Source organism: Caretta caretta, chromosome 8 (assembly GCF_965140235.1).
Source record: "Caretta caretta isolate rCarCar2 chromosome 8, rCarCar1.hap1, whole genome shotgun sequence".
Classification (NCBI taxonomy): Eukaryota; Metazoa; Chordata; order Testudines; family Cheloniidae; genus Caretta; species Caretta caretta.
In genome coordinates this window covers 31,579,414-31,596,518 of record NC_134213.1, presented here as the reverse complement: position 1 = coordinate 31,596,518, position 17,105 = coordinate 31,579,414, and the positions used below count along the sequence as shown (strand labels likewise).

Here is a 17,105-nt window from a genome sequence, read left to right as displayed (position 1 = left end):
TGTAATTTCCTGGGTTGTCCCTATTTCTCTTTCTATAGATGGGCACTATATCTTCCACGACTTCTCAAAGATGGCTCAGACATCTCCTCAGTCAGCTCCTTGAGTATTCTAGAATGCATTTCATCAGGCCCTTGAAAACATCTAATTTGTCCAGTAATTTTTAACTTGTTCTTTCCCTATTTTAGCTTCTTCTGATCCTACCTCATTTTCAATGGCATTCACTATCCAATCCAATCACCACCAAACTTCTTGGTGAAAACCAGAACAAAGAAGTCATTAAGCACCTCTGTGATTTCCACAATTTTCTGTTATTATTATGTTGTTATTATTATTATGCCCCCCCTCAGCCTTCTTTCCTCAAGACTAAACATGCCCAATCTTTTCATCCTTTCCTCGTAGGTCATGTTTTCTAAACCCTTTATCATTTTTATTGCTCTCCTCTGGACTCTCTCAAATTTGTTCAAGTCTTTCTTAAAGTGTGGTACCCAAAACTGGACACAATACTCCAGCTGAGGCTTCACCAATGCTGAGTAGAGTGGAAGGCTTACTTCTCATGTCCTACATATAATACCCCTGGTAATACATCCCCACATGATAGTAGCCTTATTTGAAACTGCATCACACTTGACTCATATTCAATTTGTGATCCACTACAACCCCCAGATCCTTTTCTGCAGTATTGCTGCTTACCCAGTTATTTCCCATTTGGTATTTGTGCATTTGATTTTGCCCTTAATAAGTATGGGTAACTTTTCACTTATTTGTATTTGAATTTCACCTTGTTGATTTCAGACCAATCCAGAATAGTTGGAGCCAACAATTTACTACTGGACATTGGTGTTTAGCAGTGGAAGCAGAAATAATTACCATTTTAAAAACTGGGATGAAGTTGTGGGTTTTTTTTTTAATTATTATTATTTTTAAACCATAAGATAAGTTCTTTTTCTGTAAGCAGAAATGCACATTAATGAACTAAAAAATGTAAGTCTGACCTGCCTTATCACTAAATGAAGCATGAATTTTTGCAAGTCTACAGCCTTGTAAGCACACTACTAAAGTTACATGTACTGGGCCAGATCCTGAGCTGGTGAAAATTGGGGTAGCTCCATTAACTTCAACAGAGCTACAATAAATTACACTAGCTGCAAATGTGGTCCAACACTTGTAACTGTGCTACATTTGTCACCCACAGGCCACAGCCATAGAAACCAATGGGCTGAGCATGTGGTTTTTCTAAATATACCCATCTGAGGAAACCTACATGCTCAAAGTTTGAAAATTACAAGGTCATTAGTCTGGGATATTTCTGCAACTTTAGCAGTGGCTAACTAGGTCACAACTGCCCTTACAGAATATGACAGGCAATTTACTGAAAGTGGTTACAAGGCGATCTCTTATTTTGGGGAACAACATCTACCTCCTGTGTCACCCTGGCATATCTTCATGTGTCTGCAAGGGGCCCATCGTCAAACATAAAATAAACCTTGTTAAAATAGTTTTATGAAACAAACTATTTAGTAAATATATATATTAACTCTTATGCACCCTATTGGCTAGTGTGTATGCGTATCACTATGCTCTACTGGATGGAATTGAAATTGTTCAACTGTATCTCCTAGTCCCCTATTCAGCAAACAGCGTTAACAGAGATCTTCTTTAGTTTGAGAGCTAAGAGCCTGTACTTCTGGAACAGAAGCAGGGTTTTGTCCCCCTATCATGTTACATTCCTAATGGCCATAGTATGCAGTGTACTGACAAGTTTATAGCCTTAGCTGGTCAAGGATTTGTTAAAATATTCAGCCAGAAATAAGTGATTGGTACCAGTAGGTCACTGTGTGAGTTCAATTCTGGCTGGAGCATTATGGGGAAGATGGTGAAGGCAGGCTCTCTCCCCTTGCACCTGCGGCAGACCTCTAACACTTACTGTGTGAGCTCTAAATGGGTGGGCTAGTCCACCTCCCTGAAGGGATGTTCCCCAGACCATCACCCAACCCCCTTGTATGCCTGACAGCAATGGCTTAGCAAAGTACCTTTCACTGGCAGGTATAAGGAGCACTATGCAGCATGCTTGCTGAGGGATCTTACCTTGGGTAGAAGAATGACTCGGAGTACCTGAGCAATAAAGTTTTCATTCCTCCCTTAGTCCCTGAAAGGAGCAAAGATAATTTTTTGGCCCATTATGTGTAAGGTTGTGTAAAAAATTCTGGTTTTCTTCCCATAAAGTTTCTTTTCTAGACAGACTTAAAATAACAAAGCAAAACACAAGAGCATTATATTAAGAGCTTCTTAAGTGGTATTTAATATTTGTTATTTCCTGCTGTATCTAGGCTCTTTTTAAAAATAGATTTTTGAGCTCCTGATTACCAAGCCATACTATTGGGGGATGCAGTGATAGAGGAGAACTATTCAAGCAAAGTCCTTCTTCCTGTCCCTGGTGGCTCTTCAGGGAAAAATTAAAGATACTCCTGGCAAGAGATAACCAAGCTAAAACTGTAGCTCTTTGCAAAGACAGTTCTAACACCCAAGGTCAGCTGTAAAGTATTGTCAAACCTATGGCTGCCCCACTGCCAGTATCTTACCCCATGCTTTGTAAAATGATGGGAGACACCATAAGTATGAAAGGCACTATATAAAGCAAATTACACTCTATGAACGCAAATACTGAGTGATTCAATGGAAGAATTGCTGGGCTGATAACTTCAAACTTCACATATTTTCTGTATTTTAGACCAATATATATTGGCTTTCAAAGTACTTACATTTCTAATAATGTAATATTTAGTTTGAGTCATTGTAAAATCAAGTGACTTTAGGACCCTGCAACATCCTGAAGCCTGTTGTATTTGTTACTGTAAAACCTAACTTGGAGAGCAGATTTAGAAAAGCTAGCTTTGTTAAAAGCCCTTTGTCTCCTCGTCATAGACACATATGCCTTAGTTCTTTGATCTGTCTAACGTGCTCCTCGAATCAAAACTCTAATTTAGGCTGCTAGGGTGAGGTTCTGCATGCTGTCAGAGGATTGGGTATAGCTGTGCTCACATCCACGACATCCCTTCCTGCCAACCTTATATTAAGTGCCAGGAAGTGGGCGGGCACAAGCCCGTGAACTGCTAAAGGCCTCTCCCCCAGCCTGGGGAGGAGCTACTGAACCCAGTGCTCAACTGAGTAAGTGGGACAACGAAGAAAAAAACAGGAACAGGTGAGGGGGTCAGAGGGCCAAACTAGGGAACCAGAAGGGGACACCGAGCAGAGAACCCTGGACAGCACATACTGCTCCTCAAAAGTGTCCAAGGAGCCAGTGGATGCCACCCAGAAGAACTCTGCCCAGATGTTTGAATGGATGAAAGAACAAAAACAGGCCCCACAGTCACAATCCTCCTTCCCCCACCTCCCCAGCCAGCCTCCTCTCCCTGTTGTTATACATGGCCCCTTTGGCCATGGCTAGGAGGAGGTTGACGAGGTGGTCCTGCAACTTCGTGGGGCCACGTATTGGGTGTGCATATATAAAAAGGTGCAGGGAAAAGTCAGCCAGAACCTCAACAAGAGGTTCTGGAGGAGCCGGAAAAGGGGCCGCAACCTGGCACACTGCAGCTAGACATGCGCCAGGGTCTCCTTCACACCACAAAGAGGGCAGGTGTTGGGAAGAGGGTGAACCACTCCAGATACGCGCCTGTGCTCACGGATCCATGAAGGAGCCACCAGCTAATGTCCCTGGTGGGCCGTGGAACCAAGGTGGAATACAGGCTGGCCCATCGGGATCCCTCACCCTCTGCAGCTGGTAGAATGTCCCACCATTTGGTGTCAGGATGGGACATGAAGGTGGGGAAATGAAGAGTGTGGAGCACGAGCATGTAGAAATGGTCCTGTGGTGTGGTTCGGATGTGAACCAGCTGCAAATCGTGCAGCTGGCTCGGGATACAAAGGGGTGGGGGCCAAGAGGGCTCACGGGCCTGATGAAGATGTCCAAAGGGCCTGAGGTGGGGGGAGGATGGGGGATACCTTCTCGCAGGACCCGCTCGAGGAAAAACCAATAAGTGGGCAATAAGGCTGCCTCCACCTCCTGAAGTACACGCCGGGGGGGGTGCCAAGGGCAAAGAGCCCTATGCGTCTGCTGAGCGCATAGGGATCCAACCAGTCCCCTGGTTGTAATCCAGGAGGTCTCCAATCCTGGTAACTTCTGCCAGGCCTGCCAACCTCATGCTGGGCAGGTGGAGAAGGCTAAGCTGCCTCTGCCAATTCTATGGCAGTGCTGAGTCTCTTTACAATGTGGGGAAATTCTCTGCTGAGAATCTTTGACTGACTTGAAGCCTTCATTCAGCAAAGCACTTAAATACATGCTTAACTTTAACTGGTGTCATAAGGAGGAGTCCTTTTTTTTAATTTTTAATTGTAATTGTATTCCCACATACAAATTAAAACAAAAACATCAAAACTATGTAAAGAAAGTTACAGTTGAGAGTGCATATCAGTAACAACAGTTAAAAAAAAATTACAGGGATGTTGTAATCATCCCTAAATCAAGTATTACAAACAGGAAATTGAGGTTCAGATTACATATAAAAGAAATCCAAAACATTTTAAAACAAGAAAATGTACAGCCGAGGCACCCAAATAACCTTAACTCTGCCCTGCAGTGATGTCATGCAATAACTATATGATTAAGGCATTTTACTATTTGTGGTCCCAGATTTGATTAAACTAATTTTTAAAAAGATTAGCTATTGTCACATCTTCCCCTCCCCCTTTAGTATATGGCAGAGCAAAAGTGGTTTGAGTGCCTTCACTGTGCATTTCTATACTGTACTATACTTGGATGTCTTTTATATGTGACCTTGATGCTCAATTTCCAGTTTATGTTTAATTTGGGGATATTACAATGTATACATAAAATTATAATTGTGTTACCTTTGTATAGTCACGTTAATATAATTTGCGGTCTAAGAATTTCTTTGGCTTTTAAATAATTTTGAAAAATATCGTACCTGAACCCTAAACAGGATACCCAAGAGAATGTTGCATGTGATATTTTTAATGATTTGAAGTTATGGAGTATCAACTTACATCACTTTTCAAAATATTAACTTTTAAGGGCAGATTCTCTGGTACATCAGAGTAGTGGAAGACAACCAAGTGGTATACTGGTGAATCCAGCCCTTAATTTGTAATTGACAAATTGCTTTGTTATAAAAGACTATGTTGTAAAGGCCCGTATTAAGTGAAAGGAGATGTAGAAGGAGACCAGTCCTTAGGCTAAACAGTCGCAGCACATCAAGGACTTCCATATTGTCCTGCCTCAGTTTACCTTGCAGAAGTGCCTCAATGGGCAGTGAAGCTGAGGCATCAGTGCCACTGGGAGATGGCCTAAACTAGCATGCAGCCATGCTAGGAGAAGTAACTGTCAGCCACAAGTCATGTGCTTGTGAGAACTCTTGCTACATATTCTGTCTGCTTCATGACTCATTACAAGGAATAAAACTGTTGCATGCAAATCAGCAGCAGAAGAAAAGAGGTAACCCACATAATTGCCAATTATGTCCCAAGGGTCCTACTTAAGAGTTGTCTAAGCTGTTGACTTACCTCTGTCTGTAGCCTGTAAAATCCTAACAATTAAATAAAACAATCATTAATAACTTTGCTCAGTTGTAAAGTAATGTCTACAGATATACCCTATGCATAAACCCTTCAATTAATTTTAATTATATGGACATTTGAAGTGGTATTTTCTTATTAAGATAATTCACATTATTCTGTCAGATAGTAAATTTTTGAATAGACCAATTTTATATTAATTTCAAACACAAACTGGCAGATTTACTTGTAAACTCTCAGAAAATGCATTCTTGGGGAGGAGATGCTGCATTTTATACAGAACAAAGAGGCTGAATCTCTCCTTTCGTGCAAAACAGGACTCAGCATTAATCGTGGAACTGCAATTGGTGCCTGCAGCGTAAATAGCAAGGAACATATGGACAAGGTGCTCACATCATAAAGCTTCAGTCAGAAAAGCAGCACTATCATTTGCTTTATTTTTGCTACTCAGTATCTCTGTTTGAGCTTATAAATGATAATTAAGGCTCTTGTTTCTGTGTCAAGTGTGAGTAAACACTGCATAATATTTTGAGGCAAACTTTCAGCAAATATGTCTTGGTTAGTACAACGTGGTCAGAATAAGAAACTGATCAGAACAGCCCCAAGCATTGGCAGGTAGTCAAAATATAAACTGAGATCCAAGCTTTATGCTTGGCCTTCCTCTCTATAATGGGCTAAACCATCACCACAGATATGAACACTCTGGAAGTTTGAGGAGGTTCAGAAGCAGCTGCATTTGGGGGGGGGGGAAGGAGAATTGATCACTCTGTCTGTCCCTATATCAGGCTGAATCAAAACCCAGATTTGAAGTCTGCAGCTTGGTCTCTTCTCAATTAATGCAAACAGAATCCAATGGAACCTTCAGAATTCCTGAGAAGGACTCCACCTATGTGAATTTATATTTGTATAAATATACCCTACATGTCAAATGTGACTAGTAATTTTGGATGCCTCTATTTTTGGGTGCTCAACTTGAGAAACTTTAAAGTGGCCTAATTTTCAGAAAGTGCTGAGTGTCCATCAAAGCAGGCCCCTGAATGGGGTCTCAAGTTGAGCACCAAAAACTGAGGGACCAAAAAGACCAATCTCTTTTTAAAATAGATGTTCTGGGATGAATGTGCATGCAAGCTCACTAGAAGCAGGAGAAATAAAAGAGATTTAGCTGGGAGTTTCAGTGAACTCTGAACCCAACATGATGCTATTGTGTCTGCCCTGAAGAACTGGTTTTCCAGGGGCAGAGCACAGGTGGCACAAGACAATCAGATATTCTCTTCACTATGCCCAAGGAATGGGATTTCCAGAGTGTAGGACTTTGCCCCCAGCTCCCTCATGTATCTTGCTATCTCTGGCCCCAATATTATTGGGGTGGACTCTGCTTGTACCCACAACGTTTGAAGATAATTAGGCAAACAAGCTGGTTTGAGAGGATTTTGTTTCAACTTCCTTCCAATTCTAAGATGAGCGGCTGGTGGAGAAGGCAGAGAGAAGGGTCCAAGAGCAACATTTTTTGCAAGTGTTGCTGCATGGCCTTATCCTGTCCTATCACCCACTACTCCCATCTCAAAAAGCAGTGTGGTTTTGATACTTCCTCCCTTACCTAGCTGCAGACCCAGCTGTTTCCGTGCCTGAATGTTCTATAAAAACATTTGTTGCTAAGGGCACACAGTTCTCAGAAAAAGCAAGCAAGAAATGGTTTGCTCATGTCATCGCTAAGCCTTGGCTGAAGGCTTGTGATAGATGAATTATTTCTATTATTACGATGCCTAGGAGTTCTAGTCATGGACAAGGAGACCATTGTGCTAGGCACTGTACAAAACGCAGAACAAAGACTCTCCTTGCCTCAAAGAGTATACAAGCAACAAAAGATGGATACAGACAGATGGAGAACTACAAAGAAACAAGGAAAGGAGCAAAGATCATTTGTGGATATTATATGTAGGGAAAAACATTTTTCATCTGAGAAGAGTGTTTGAAGCAGCAAGTAATGAATTTATTTCAGCAAGATGAGATGAGCAAACTGCTCACCAAGTCCTGCAATCTTTGCTCAGTGAAAATTCCCTCTGCAGCCAATGTGGGGGTCAGTGCTGCAAGTTCTCCATGGCCAGAAATCCCAGTATCTTTGATGTTCTGACAGGATAGAGATTATTGGAGCTAGACTGGATGCTTTGTTTTCCTACTTAAATGGAAAAGAAATGGAAAATGTAAACTACTCCCAAAGAGACTAAAAAAAAGAGAACTGCTCATAAAAAAAAAAAGTTTGACATATCAATGAGTTTTCAAACCCTGTTCCCTGCAAACACACAACATATCTACCCTGTCTACATACATTACCCCAGAATAGTTGCTGAGGTTGTAGGTAAAGTTGTATGTGTTATATGCTAAGGGAGAGGAGAAGGCTGGGTGCAGTCAGTTTACTTATCAGTTGCAGCAGAAGGAAGTAGCTTGTGAAGATGTAGAATCTGTCACTCTGTGGAGACAGGGTGTGTGACACAATTAAGAGGTGTTCCGTAACTTGGTACTTCCTTGCTTTTTAGAGCTTGTGTTAGGGAGGATCTCAGACATATCCAACCTGAATCCCTTTTAAACAAGGATATTGTTTGTGGGATTCTAAAAAGGGCAAATGTCAAATCTGCACACAAATCAGAGAACTCCAAGTTCTGGTGCAGAAAAGAAAAGTTGAAAATATTAATGCTTTCCTGCAGCCTCCTCCCCATTTTCCAACTATAGCAGGGTGGTTGGCTGGGTGTCCATGACTTCAAATGACTCCGTTTTCTAATTTTTCAGATAGGATAATTATAACTTTAAGTTACTATTTGATACTTGCTTACAAAATGATAGGTCACCATGGAACTTTGCATGGTGAGTAAGGACACAATCCTTTCCCTGAATTATTTCCAATTTCACTGAGTGTCTCAAGACACTATGTTCTGGGGCCAAGGGGGAAGGGCGGGGGGAAGAGGCAAGGAGGATAGAGAAAGGAATACTGAGAATAAGATTAACGTTGCTTGGGTGGTACTGGATGCAATATGTTAGTTCAATTTTTTTAATAGGATAGTGCTGGATTGCTTGCATTTATTTCAGTTAAGCCCTAACCAAACAACACACTTAAACATGTGCTTGATTTCAGTGTAACTAGTCCCAGTGCATAAAATGAGACCTGTGCAGAAGTCTTTAGAGAATCAGGCCCATAGAGATGGATATATTTCCTGCCCCAAAGAGCTCACATGTTTCATGTTATTGCTTATTTCAGAAGGAATTAGAGGGTCCTGATTTGCGGAAAAACAGAGAAAGAGGAACATAAAAATAGTCACCTTAATTTTACACTGTAGCCATAATCAATTAATTTGGCGTATGAACAGATGCCAAAGTCTGACTGATCTGTTTAAGGCCTGTGGTGTAATTGTACAGTAAGAAAAGATGGTATCATATTAGAGAAGTCAGAAGGGTTGTTGTTTTTGTCAGGCACCAACCAAACAGGGTCTTTAATTTCTTGACTTTTTACCGTCAAATATTTTATTTCCATAATTGTTATATCTGACACACCTACATGAAAAAAAAAGAACTAGAAGTAGTTTGGATGTTTTTAACTATGTCGAAATGCAAATCTCAAAAAGCGTTTTCAGCATTCGTGGGACTTTCCTAAGGTTATTTCCTGACCAAAGGCACAAGGGGAATTAAAAATAAGACCATGACTCATCACAACTGTACAACTGTCTTTAAAACAAAATAAAATATTCAAGGGCAGGTTTACTACTGCCATTAGCTAGCACAGCTCTGTTGACTTTAACAGAGTTGTATCCGCTTACCTTGGTGGTGAATTTGGCCTTGAGTCTCAGGGTACCTCTCACAAAGGCAGCGAGTACAGATTACTCTCTTGGCTTCCATGGATTCTAGAGCTGTAGCTCACGAAAGCTTACTCTCAAATACATTTTAGTCTCTAAGGTGCCACAAGTACTCCTTTCCTTTTTGCGGATACAGACTAACACAGCTGCTACTTTGAAACCTCTAGAGTTATTGTTTACTTTACATCACGAGCAATAGTTGCATATCTGCTCCAAGGTAAAATATCACTCATGTGACCCATCGCTAATACTGCAAACATGCACTACTGAAAAATTACATAAGTCATAGTGTCTCAGCCCCAAAATATTGAATATATATGAATATTTTTGGCACAGCCTGCAAATGCTGGATGTGACATAGGTCAGATTATCCTGTCTGCTTCTGCTTATGGAAGGGATCCCTATTAGGTGACTCTGGCTGAAAAGGCAGAGGATAAGAAGAGTCAGGAGTGCTTATTCTACACTGTGACGACCTGCTCCCCCTCTGGTGAACTGCTGCCGCATAGGTACTTGGCAACTATGCACTGTGAGCAGGGAAGGGGGCAGAGCTCAAGGAATCTCCATGTAGTCTCGGTCAGCAGTTCTCAACCAGAGATCAGGAGCCCCCAGGGGCCACAAACAGGTTTCAGGGGGTCCACCAAGCGAGGCTGGCATTAGACTCACTGGGGCCCAGGGCAGAAAGCTGAAGCCCCACCACCCAGGGCTGAAGCTTGGGACCCTTAGCCCCGCCACCCAGGGCTTAAGTCTAAACCTGAGCAGCTTAGCTTTGTGGGGCCCCAATGAATTGCCCTACTTGCTACCCCCTAAGGCCGGCCCTGGCTTTTATAGGCAGAAAAACAGTTGTGGCACAGGTGGGCCATGGAGTTTTTATAGCATATAGGTTGAGAATCCCTGGTCTGTCAGGTACCTTTGCTGCCACCATCAAGTATTCACTTCTTGTCTCTCTTAGATTTCAAGTTTCAAGATTTTAACCCTTTCTCCCCAGGAATTGGAAACCCAGAGATACTCTCTTGCATGTGGTAATTATTAGGTAGCATCCCTTCAAAAAGTGGTAGTCAGTTTGGTGACTAAATACCTTTTCTGATTTAATCAGATTTAGTGAAAATAAAAGTAACTTATTACAATAAGAACAAATGTAATCTAGAATGGAACTGGAAGCCTTAGAGAAATAGTTGTATGCACAGAAATTGCTGATCTTACCCTGACTTTGTAAGTCTGGCTTGGAGCATCTTAATTATTTACAAATATACATACATATTGTGCCGTGACCTGTGCATGTCCAGTGTCATCTCTCAGCCGCAACCCCTGCTGCTGGGTCACTGGAATGTCTTTGGGAGTGCTCACTTTCTTGAAGGAATCTCTTCCCCTCCAAAGCTCACCTCGATGTATTATGTGGGAAGCTTCTGGGGTGAACTGCAAGCTGAGCACTCTTCAGACTTTTCGGGTTCCCTCCTTGGAGCTCTACTAACCCTTTCTCAGGTAGCCTCTATCCCCTGGCAAGTCCAGCCAGACCTTCTTTCTGACCCTCTGGCTCCCTATTCCCTATGATGCCCCATCACCATTCCCAGATCTCCCTCTTTCGAGATTCACTCTCCAACTCTCACCTGGACCAAACACCCCTGCCAGAGGCTCCCCTACCTCTTGTGAGGTCATCAGCCTCAGCAGTTCCTTCACATTCACATTCAGCCCCTATTTCCTCTGGTCCATTGAAAGCCCCTCCAGGACTCCACCACTCTGCCACAGGGGCCCCTCCACAAGCTTCTCTGTAGAAGCATTTGCTGTCACCTCTTCGTGGATCACCCAAGTGAGATAATGCTTAACCAATCAGCATTATGTTACATGGTGTCACATTCTGATGTGTGCTCCCTCCCAACTTTTCAATTTTTTTGGCCATTTTGTTTTTGACAATAAAAATACTATAGTGCATTGGGCATAGAGATAAGAATGCATATCAACCACCCTAGTGATGCAGTAGAGTATGATACCCTGCATTCACAGATTTTATTTACCCAAAAGGAAGGGGAAGGAAAATAAAATTTTAAAAAAGAAAAGAAAAATCAAATAAGTGGAATAACCAATTAAAGCAGCATTGAACTAAAAGAAGAGGAGATAGGTATTAAGGAAATCATTTTTGTATAATAGGTTTTTTTGTTTGTTTATTTTAAACAGAATCATAAGTAAGTTAAGTCAAGAAATCAATAGGAATGAAGGAAGAATAAGTTTCTTCCCAAAACGGTAAGTAAACCTTTCAGTCCTCTTTCTTTTGCAAACTATTAAGACAAAACTTTTCAGAATAATTTTCCATTTGAGCTAACAGAAGATCTCCAGTGTTACTGAATAGCAAAATTAGTCTCAGAAAACATGATAAAAAGGAATTTCAATTTATTCTTTCTACGGTTATTCATGTTAGTGCAGTACAACCTCACTAAGATCCCAAACCTACCATGACTTTCAGATTGAGAAACCCAATTGAGCTCAGTCACACTACTCATGTGAGCAAATTTACTCATGTGCATGAGTGTTTTAACACTGGGCCATATTTTGGGCAGTTAAGCTAATTACAATTATTTATTACTGTTTATGGTACTAATATTAATATACTATTGGAAGTGTGCTTTAAAGACAAATTGTAATGAATAAAACAGAATAAAAATTACAATACTTTGTAATATACGACTATATCAGTATATTATATTATAAAATTAAGAAAACCTTAATAGGAAATGTCTCTGGAGGATGTTGATATTAAATCTTTGGTGAGAAAAGGCACGAGACTGCTTTAGATTTATTTTGAATATTTTGAATGAGTATCAGCAGGTTCACAAATTAGCAAAATTATTAATATAGTGGGGTTCTGTGTTCTATTTTAATAAAATATGGGATCTCTTGTTCATTATTGCTTGAGATTTTCTAAGCTGTTCAGGTGATTTAGACATTGCTAATTACTTTTAATAGATAATTTGTCAAAATATTCTGTGGAGCTCTGAAAAAAATCTCAGCCACTAGGATAAATTGACTGAATTTCTCTGAATTCTATTTTTCATGTCACCAGTCCCTAAACATCCATGATAGGATTCTTGGGATGGAGAGTTCAGGAAAACGTTCTTAATGGGTCATCTGGGGAGCCTTTTTTACTGCTGTCATCATAAAGAAAGGAGCATTATGAAAACACAACTGCCATGCTACAATAGCTAAAATAGTAGCTCCAGACTTCACAGTAGACCCTTTCATCCCCAAACTAACCCCTTCAGCCCTACATGTGGGCAGGGGTGAAAGTAAGTTAAAGGACTTACTGGAACGCCAGAGTCCTGTGCAGGGGACGTAGCTTCAACCAGAAGAGGCAGGGCCTTAAAAATTTTGATTTAAAGGGCTCGGGGCTCCAGCTACGGTAGTGGCGGCTGGGAGCCCCAGGCCCTTTAAATCATTCCCGACCTACTAGCTGCAGCGGTGGCTGGGAGCCCAGGGGCTCAGGGGCCACCTAAAGAGCCCAGGGCTCCAGCTGCCGCTACCGCAGCAGAGCCCCAGGCCCTATAAATCCCATCCAGAGCCCCACCGCTGCTTCCCCAGGGCTTGGGCAGCAGGGCTCAGGCGGGGATTTAAAGGGCTCGGGGCTCCGGAAGCTGTTACCGCCCCAGCCCTTTAAATCCCCTCCGGAGCCCCGCCGCCGCTACCCTAGGGCTTTGGCTGCAGGGCTCCGGCGGGGATTTAAAGGGTCGGGGTGGTAGTGGCGGCTGGAGCTCCAGGGCACTTTAAATACCCGCCGGAGCCCCGCCGCCGCTACCCCAGGACTTTAAATTGCTGTCTGGGAAAGCCGGTCCCGGTATGGCGCACCAGCTCTTGCCGGTACGCCATACCGGGGCGTACCAGCTTACATTCTCTTCTGCATGTGGGTGTCTCCCTCCTGCTCCCCAGTTGATGAGAGTAGCTTCTGACATTGAGCCCTCTTAAACAATGCAGATTTCATAAATGCAGTAGGCACCACAATATAAACATAAACCACTATTAATAACTAAATTATTTATCCTATAAACCTTGGTTGAAATTAGCGAAAAGCACTAGTCCTTGCCAAAGCCCACAGATTAACACACATTTGGAGTCCCTGGCTTCCCACTGCCCTACACCTTTTGTAGTCATTGCCACTGGTGCAAAATGACTATAGAACATCACCATCATGATCTGGGTAGCATGGTTTTACACCCACTTTGCACATGTGTAATTAACAACCCATGAAATTGACCAAATGTGGAAGACTGTGGGATTTTTAGGCCAAACTGGATCAAAATTAAGTACAAACAGAATAGGCCCCACTCCTGCAAGCACTTATGTACTTAACTGTATGACAGTGAATAGTTCCCACTGACTTTAATGGAATTACTCAGTTAAAAATATGTGCATATGTGTGCAGGAGTGGGGCTACATAGAAGAGAGCTCCGAAAATGAGATGAGATGACCAAACTTCTCAAACATCTCTCTCTCTCTCTCTCTCACACACACACACACGGTCTAATTTGCCTTAAACATTTCCAAAATAATCTAGCCTGGATTAGAATCAGGTTTATGAAACTTCAGGCAGTTTATTTTTAGCTTTTTGGCAAAGTTAGTAGGGAAAGGGGTCAAAATAAAGTTCACTTGTATATTGGAAGACTATCTTCAACTCTAATTATGCTATAGCTTTTACTAAACTTAAGCCTATTTAGTTCATAATCATTAAAATGTGAAAAAAAAATTTAATGTCATCACAGGACCCAGCCGCAGAAGTTTCCTGACAATACAGGTAAATATGTACTTGCTGTCTATCTAAATACACAGCTTATTTTAAAAGATTAAAATATTAATTAGCTGCTTGCACAGTTTATTTACAGTCATTGCCATCCAACTGTCTTCACTCAAAAATTCTCTGATAAATATTTATGCTCATAGATCTTCAAGCTTTTCTCATCTACCTTGAGTTTAACCTTGAGTAGATAGAAGTAATTCAGTTTGGATAATACATCTGTCCAAGAACTTCCAGGATTAATTGCAATTTAATGAGCTAAATTATGGTTGATACTAGAGATGAGCACGAAGGAAAACCTCAGATCCAAACACACCCAAATGCTGGGGGCTATCGTAGCTAGTGCCTTTAATAGACCTGGGAGTAGCACATGCCAGGAGGATGTGGGTGGGGTGTGTGCAGAGTGATGCAATCTCTTGTTAGAACTGCTTGGGTTGTGTCGGTTACCAAATAAGGAATGTTACACTAGTTGATACCTTAATTCAATAAGGTTTTTTGAGTGAGTGAAACAAGGTTCTGTAAACAGGTACAGTTGGGCCAGAAAAGTCCTTGGATATGTTTTCTTGGCAGGGGGATGCTCCAAATTTCCCCTTGCCTACCGAGGATGCTGAGAGCGCTCTTCATGTTTGCCCCCCATCGCCATACCTGCAGTGCTCATTAGGGAAAGGAGGAGAGAATGACAACAAAGGGGGGAGATAAAGCAGGCAGTGAGGAGAGAAGGAGAGGAAGGTGTGAAAGGCAGAGAAAAAGGAGGGAAGTAGAAGAGCAGAAGGTGAGGAGAAGGGAAGATGAGTGGGCCAAGAGCAAGAGGAGAAAGACAGGAAGTCAAGAGAGCACAAGGGGTGAGAGAAGGAATGAAAGGAGAAACATCAAGTTGGAGATCTAACAAAAGATGTTTTAATAGCGGGGATGGAGGAACAATGGGGGGAAGAAAAGTGGAGAAATAGATGCAATCTGGGAGCAGTCATGTGACTATTGAACCTCTAAGGCACAATGTCCTCTCCCCTTTGCAATTAGACTTCATTAGGGGCTAAGCAGCTTCCACCTGGCTTCCCTGCACTGAGCTTCCATTTTAAACATTTTACTAGCTGGGCCAAGAGCACCCGTACTTCCACAGGTTACTACTCCCTCATTGGTCCTATTGAAAATGGGTTAAAAAGGATACATAACTAGAGCTGAGCCAATAATGGATTGTTTGGTTCAGGGACCAAACTGAAAAATCTGGAAAAAACTCCATTCAGATTTGAACTGAAACCAAATTTTTCTTCAAAATTTTGGTTGAATAAAAAAGTCAAAATTCATTTTGTTGACACAAAACAATTTTCTTGAAGTTTTTTTTTTTCCCGTCAGCCAAAACTATTTGCAGATTGGACCTGAATACACAAATATGTACAGAGACCCCCAAAATGCTTTTCAGTTGAAAAAGAACTATTATTTGAAAAAAAAATTGCCCAACTCTGCACACAAACTTTCAATATTAGCAACAAGATAAAGCATGAGATGAGAGGTTAACCTCTGAGTCAGTTCTGAATGCTTTATTCTTCAACTAGCATTTAAATCTGAAAGGGTAGGACACATCTGAGGCCTGGTCTACACTGCCAAGTTTTTTTGCCAAAAGGCAGCGTTTGGCGATGACACAGCAGAGGTGTACACTTTTTGCAAGGAAACTCCTCAGTTGCAGCGCTATAATGAAACCCCCTCGACAAGAGTGCGGAAAGGTTTTATCCCCAAAGTGCCAGTGTAAACACCTTGCTTGCTTTTATCGCTGTAATTGGCCTCTAGAGATGTCCCACAATGCCTGCAGTGACTGCTCTGTCCATTGTTTTGAACTCAGCAGCCATGTGCCCCTCCCCTTTCAAAGCTCCATTCAGACAGCTGTAGTGCTGTGGTGCTCTCTGCTCTGGGACACAAAGCAAATCATTAACATGGAACGCTTCTGTCGTCTCCCACACTAAGAACACAGTGGCAGGCAGGCCGGGGTGAATGTGTGTGTGTGTGTGTGTGTGTGTGTGAGACACACATATACTGTGTGCTGTGCAGAGCCAGGGAGGGAGGCGAGGGCTGATGTTGGGGTTTTCCCCTCCCCCTGCCTCAGAACAAGTTACTTTCACGGCTGTCTGAACTTAGGAGACAGCATGCCGACACACTCACTCTCCCCCAACATACACTGTGTCTCCTTCCCTGTCTCCCCCATACTCACACACTCCCTGTCACACACTCTCCCCCACACACTTCAGTTGAAAAGCAGCTAGCAATGTAGTAGGATGCCCATGGAACAATGGAATTGAGAAACCTGCATCATCTGATGCTGTACCTGCCCCATGAGGCATTGCAAACCCTTCCCAAAGCACCCTACGACCAGATGCCCAGTGGGATAGCTACCACAGTGTATTGCTGTCTGTGTTGTTGCAAGAGCTGCTAGTGTGGATGCACTCCAGTGGCACAAGGAGCACAGTATGGACATGCAACAGTGTTTTAATTTAAGCGATTTAATAAAAAAAGCTATAGCTTTTGGCAAAAAAAACTTGGCAGTGTAGACATAGCCTTGGTCACAGCAGAAATCATGGGATGTTCAACTAATAACCTTCAACCAGAAGGTAATTGCAAATATGTGAACATAATTCCTGTTGGCTGCCATGGGAGTTAGACACATCCCTCTTCTTGGACAAACTGGTCTGTTATTTTGATGCTCTAGTGGTCACTATTTGTGATGCTCAGTGCCTTTTTTACCTGATGAGGCTTTGGTACTCTGAAGCCAACATGTGCTAACAGGTCCATGTTTATGTTTCCTTACACAGGATACTGTCAAGAAGAGGAAGAAGGCTGGTCTTCATTTGTAAGAATCATGTTTTAGATCACTTAATACTCAAAGCAGCTTCTCTGTTCCCTTAAGCTCCATC

At 42.1% G+C, this 17,105-nt stretch overlaps 1 protein-coding gene across 2 annotated transcripts in view; it reads left to right on the top strand.

The window, feature by feature from the left end:
• Positions 1 to 17,105, top strand: part of LCP2 (lymphocyte cytosolic protein 2) — a 52,028-nt gene that overhangs the window by 17,524 nt on the left and 17,399 nt on the right. For both annotated transcript variants that reach the window (XM_048861653.2, XM_048861652.2), the window contains exons 4-6: positions 11,601 to 11,666; positions 14,174 to 14,205; positions 17,004 to 17,041. In XM_048861653.2, the coding sequence (XP_048717610.1) occupies positions 11,601 to 11,666; positions 14,174 to 14,205; positions 17,004 to 17,041 (136 nt within the window). The remainder of the gene's footprint in view (positions 1 to 11,600; positions 11,667 to 14,173; positions 14,206 to 17,003; positions 17,042 to 17,105) is intronic.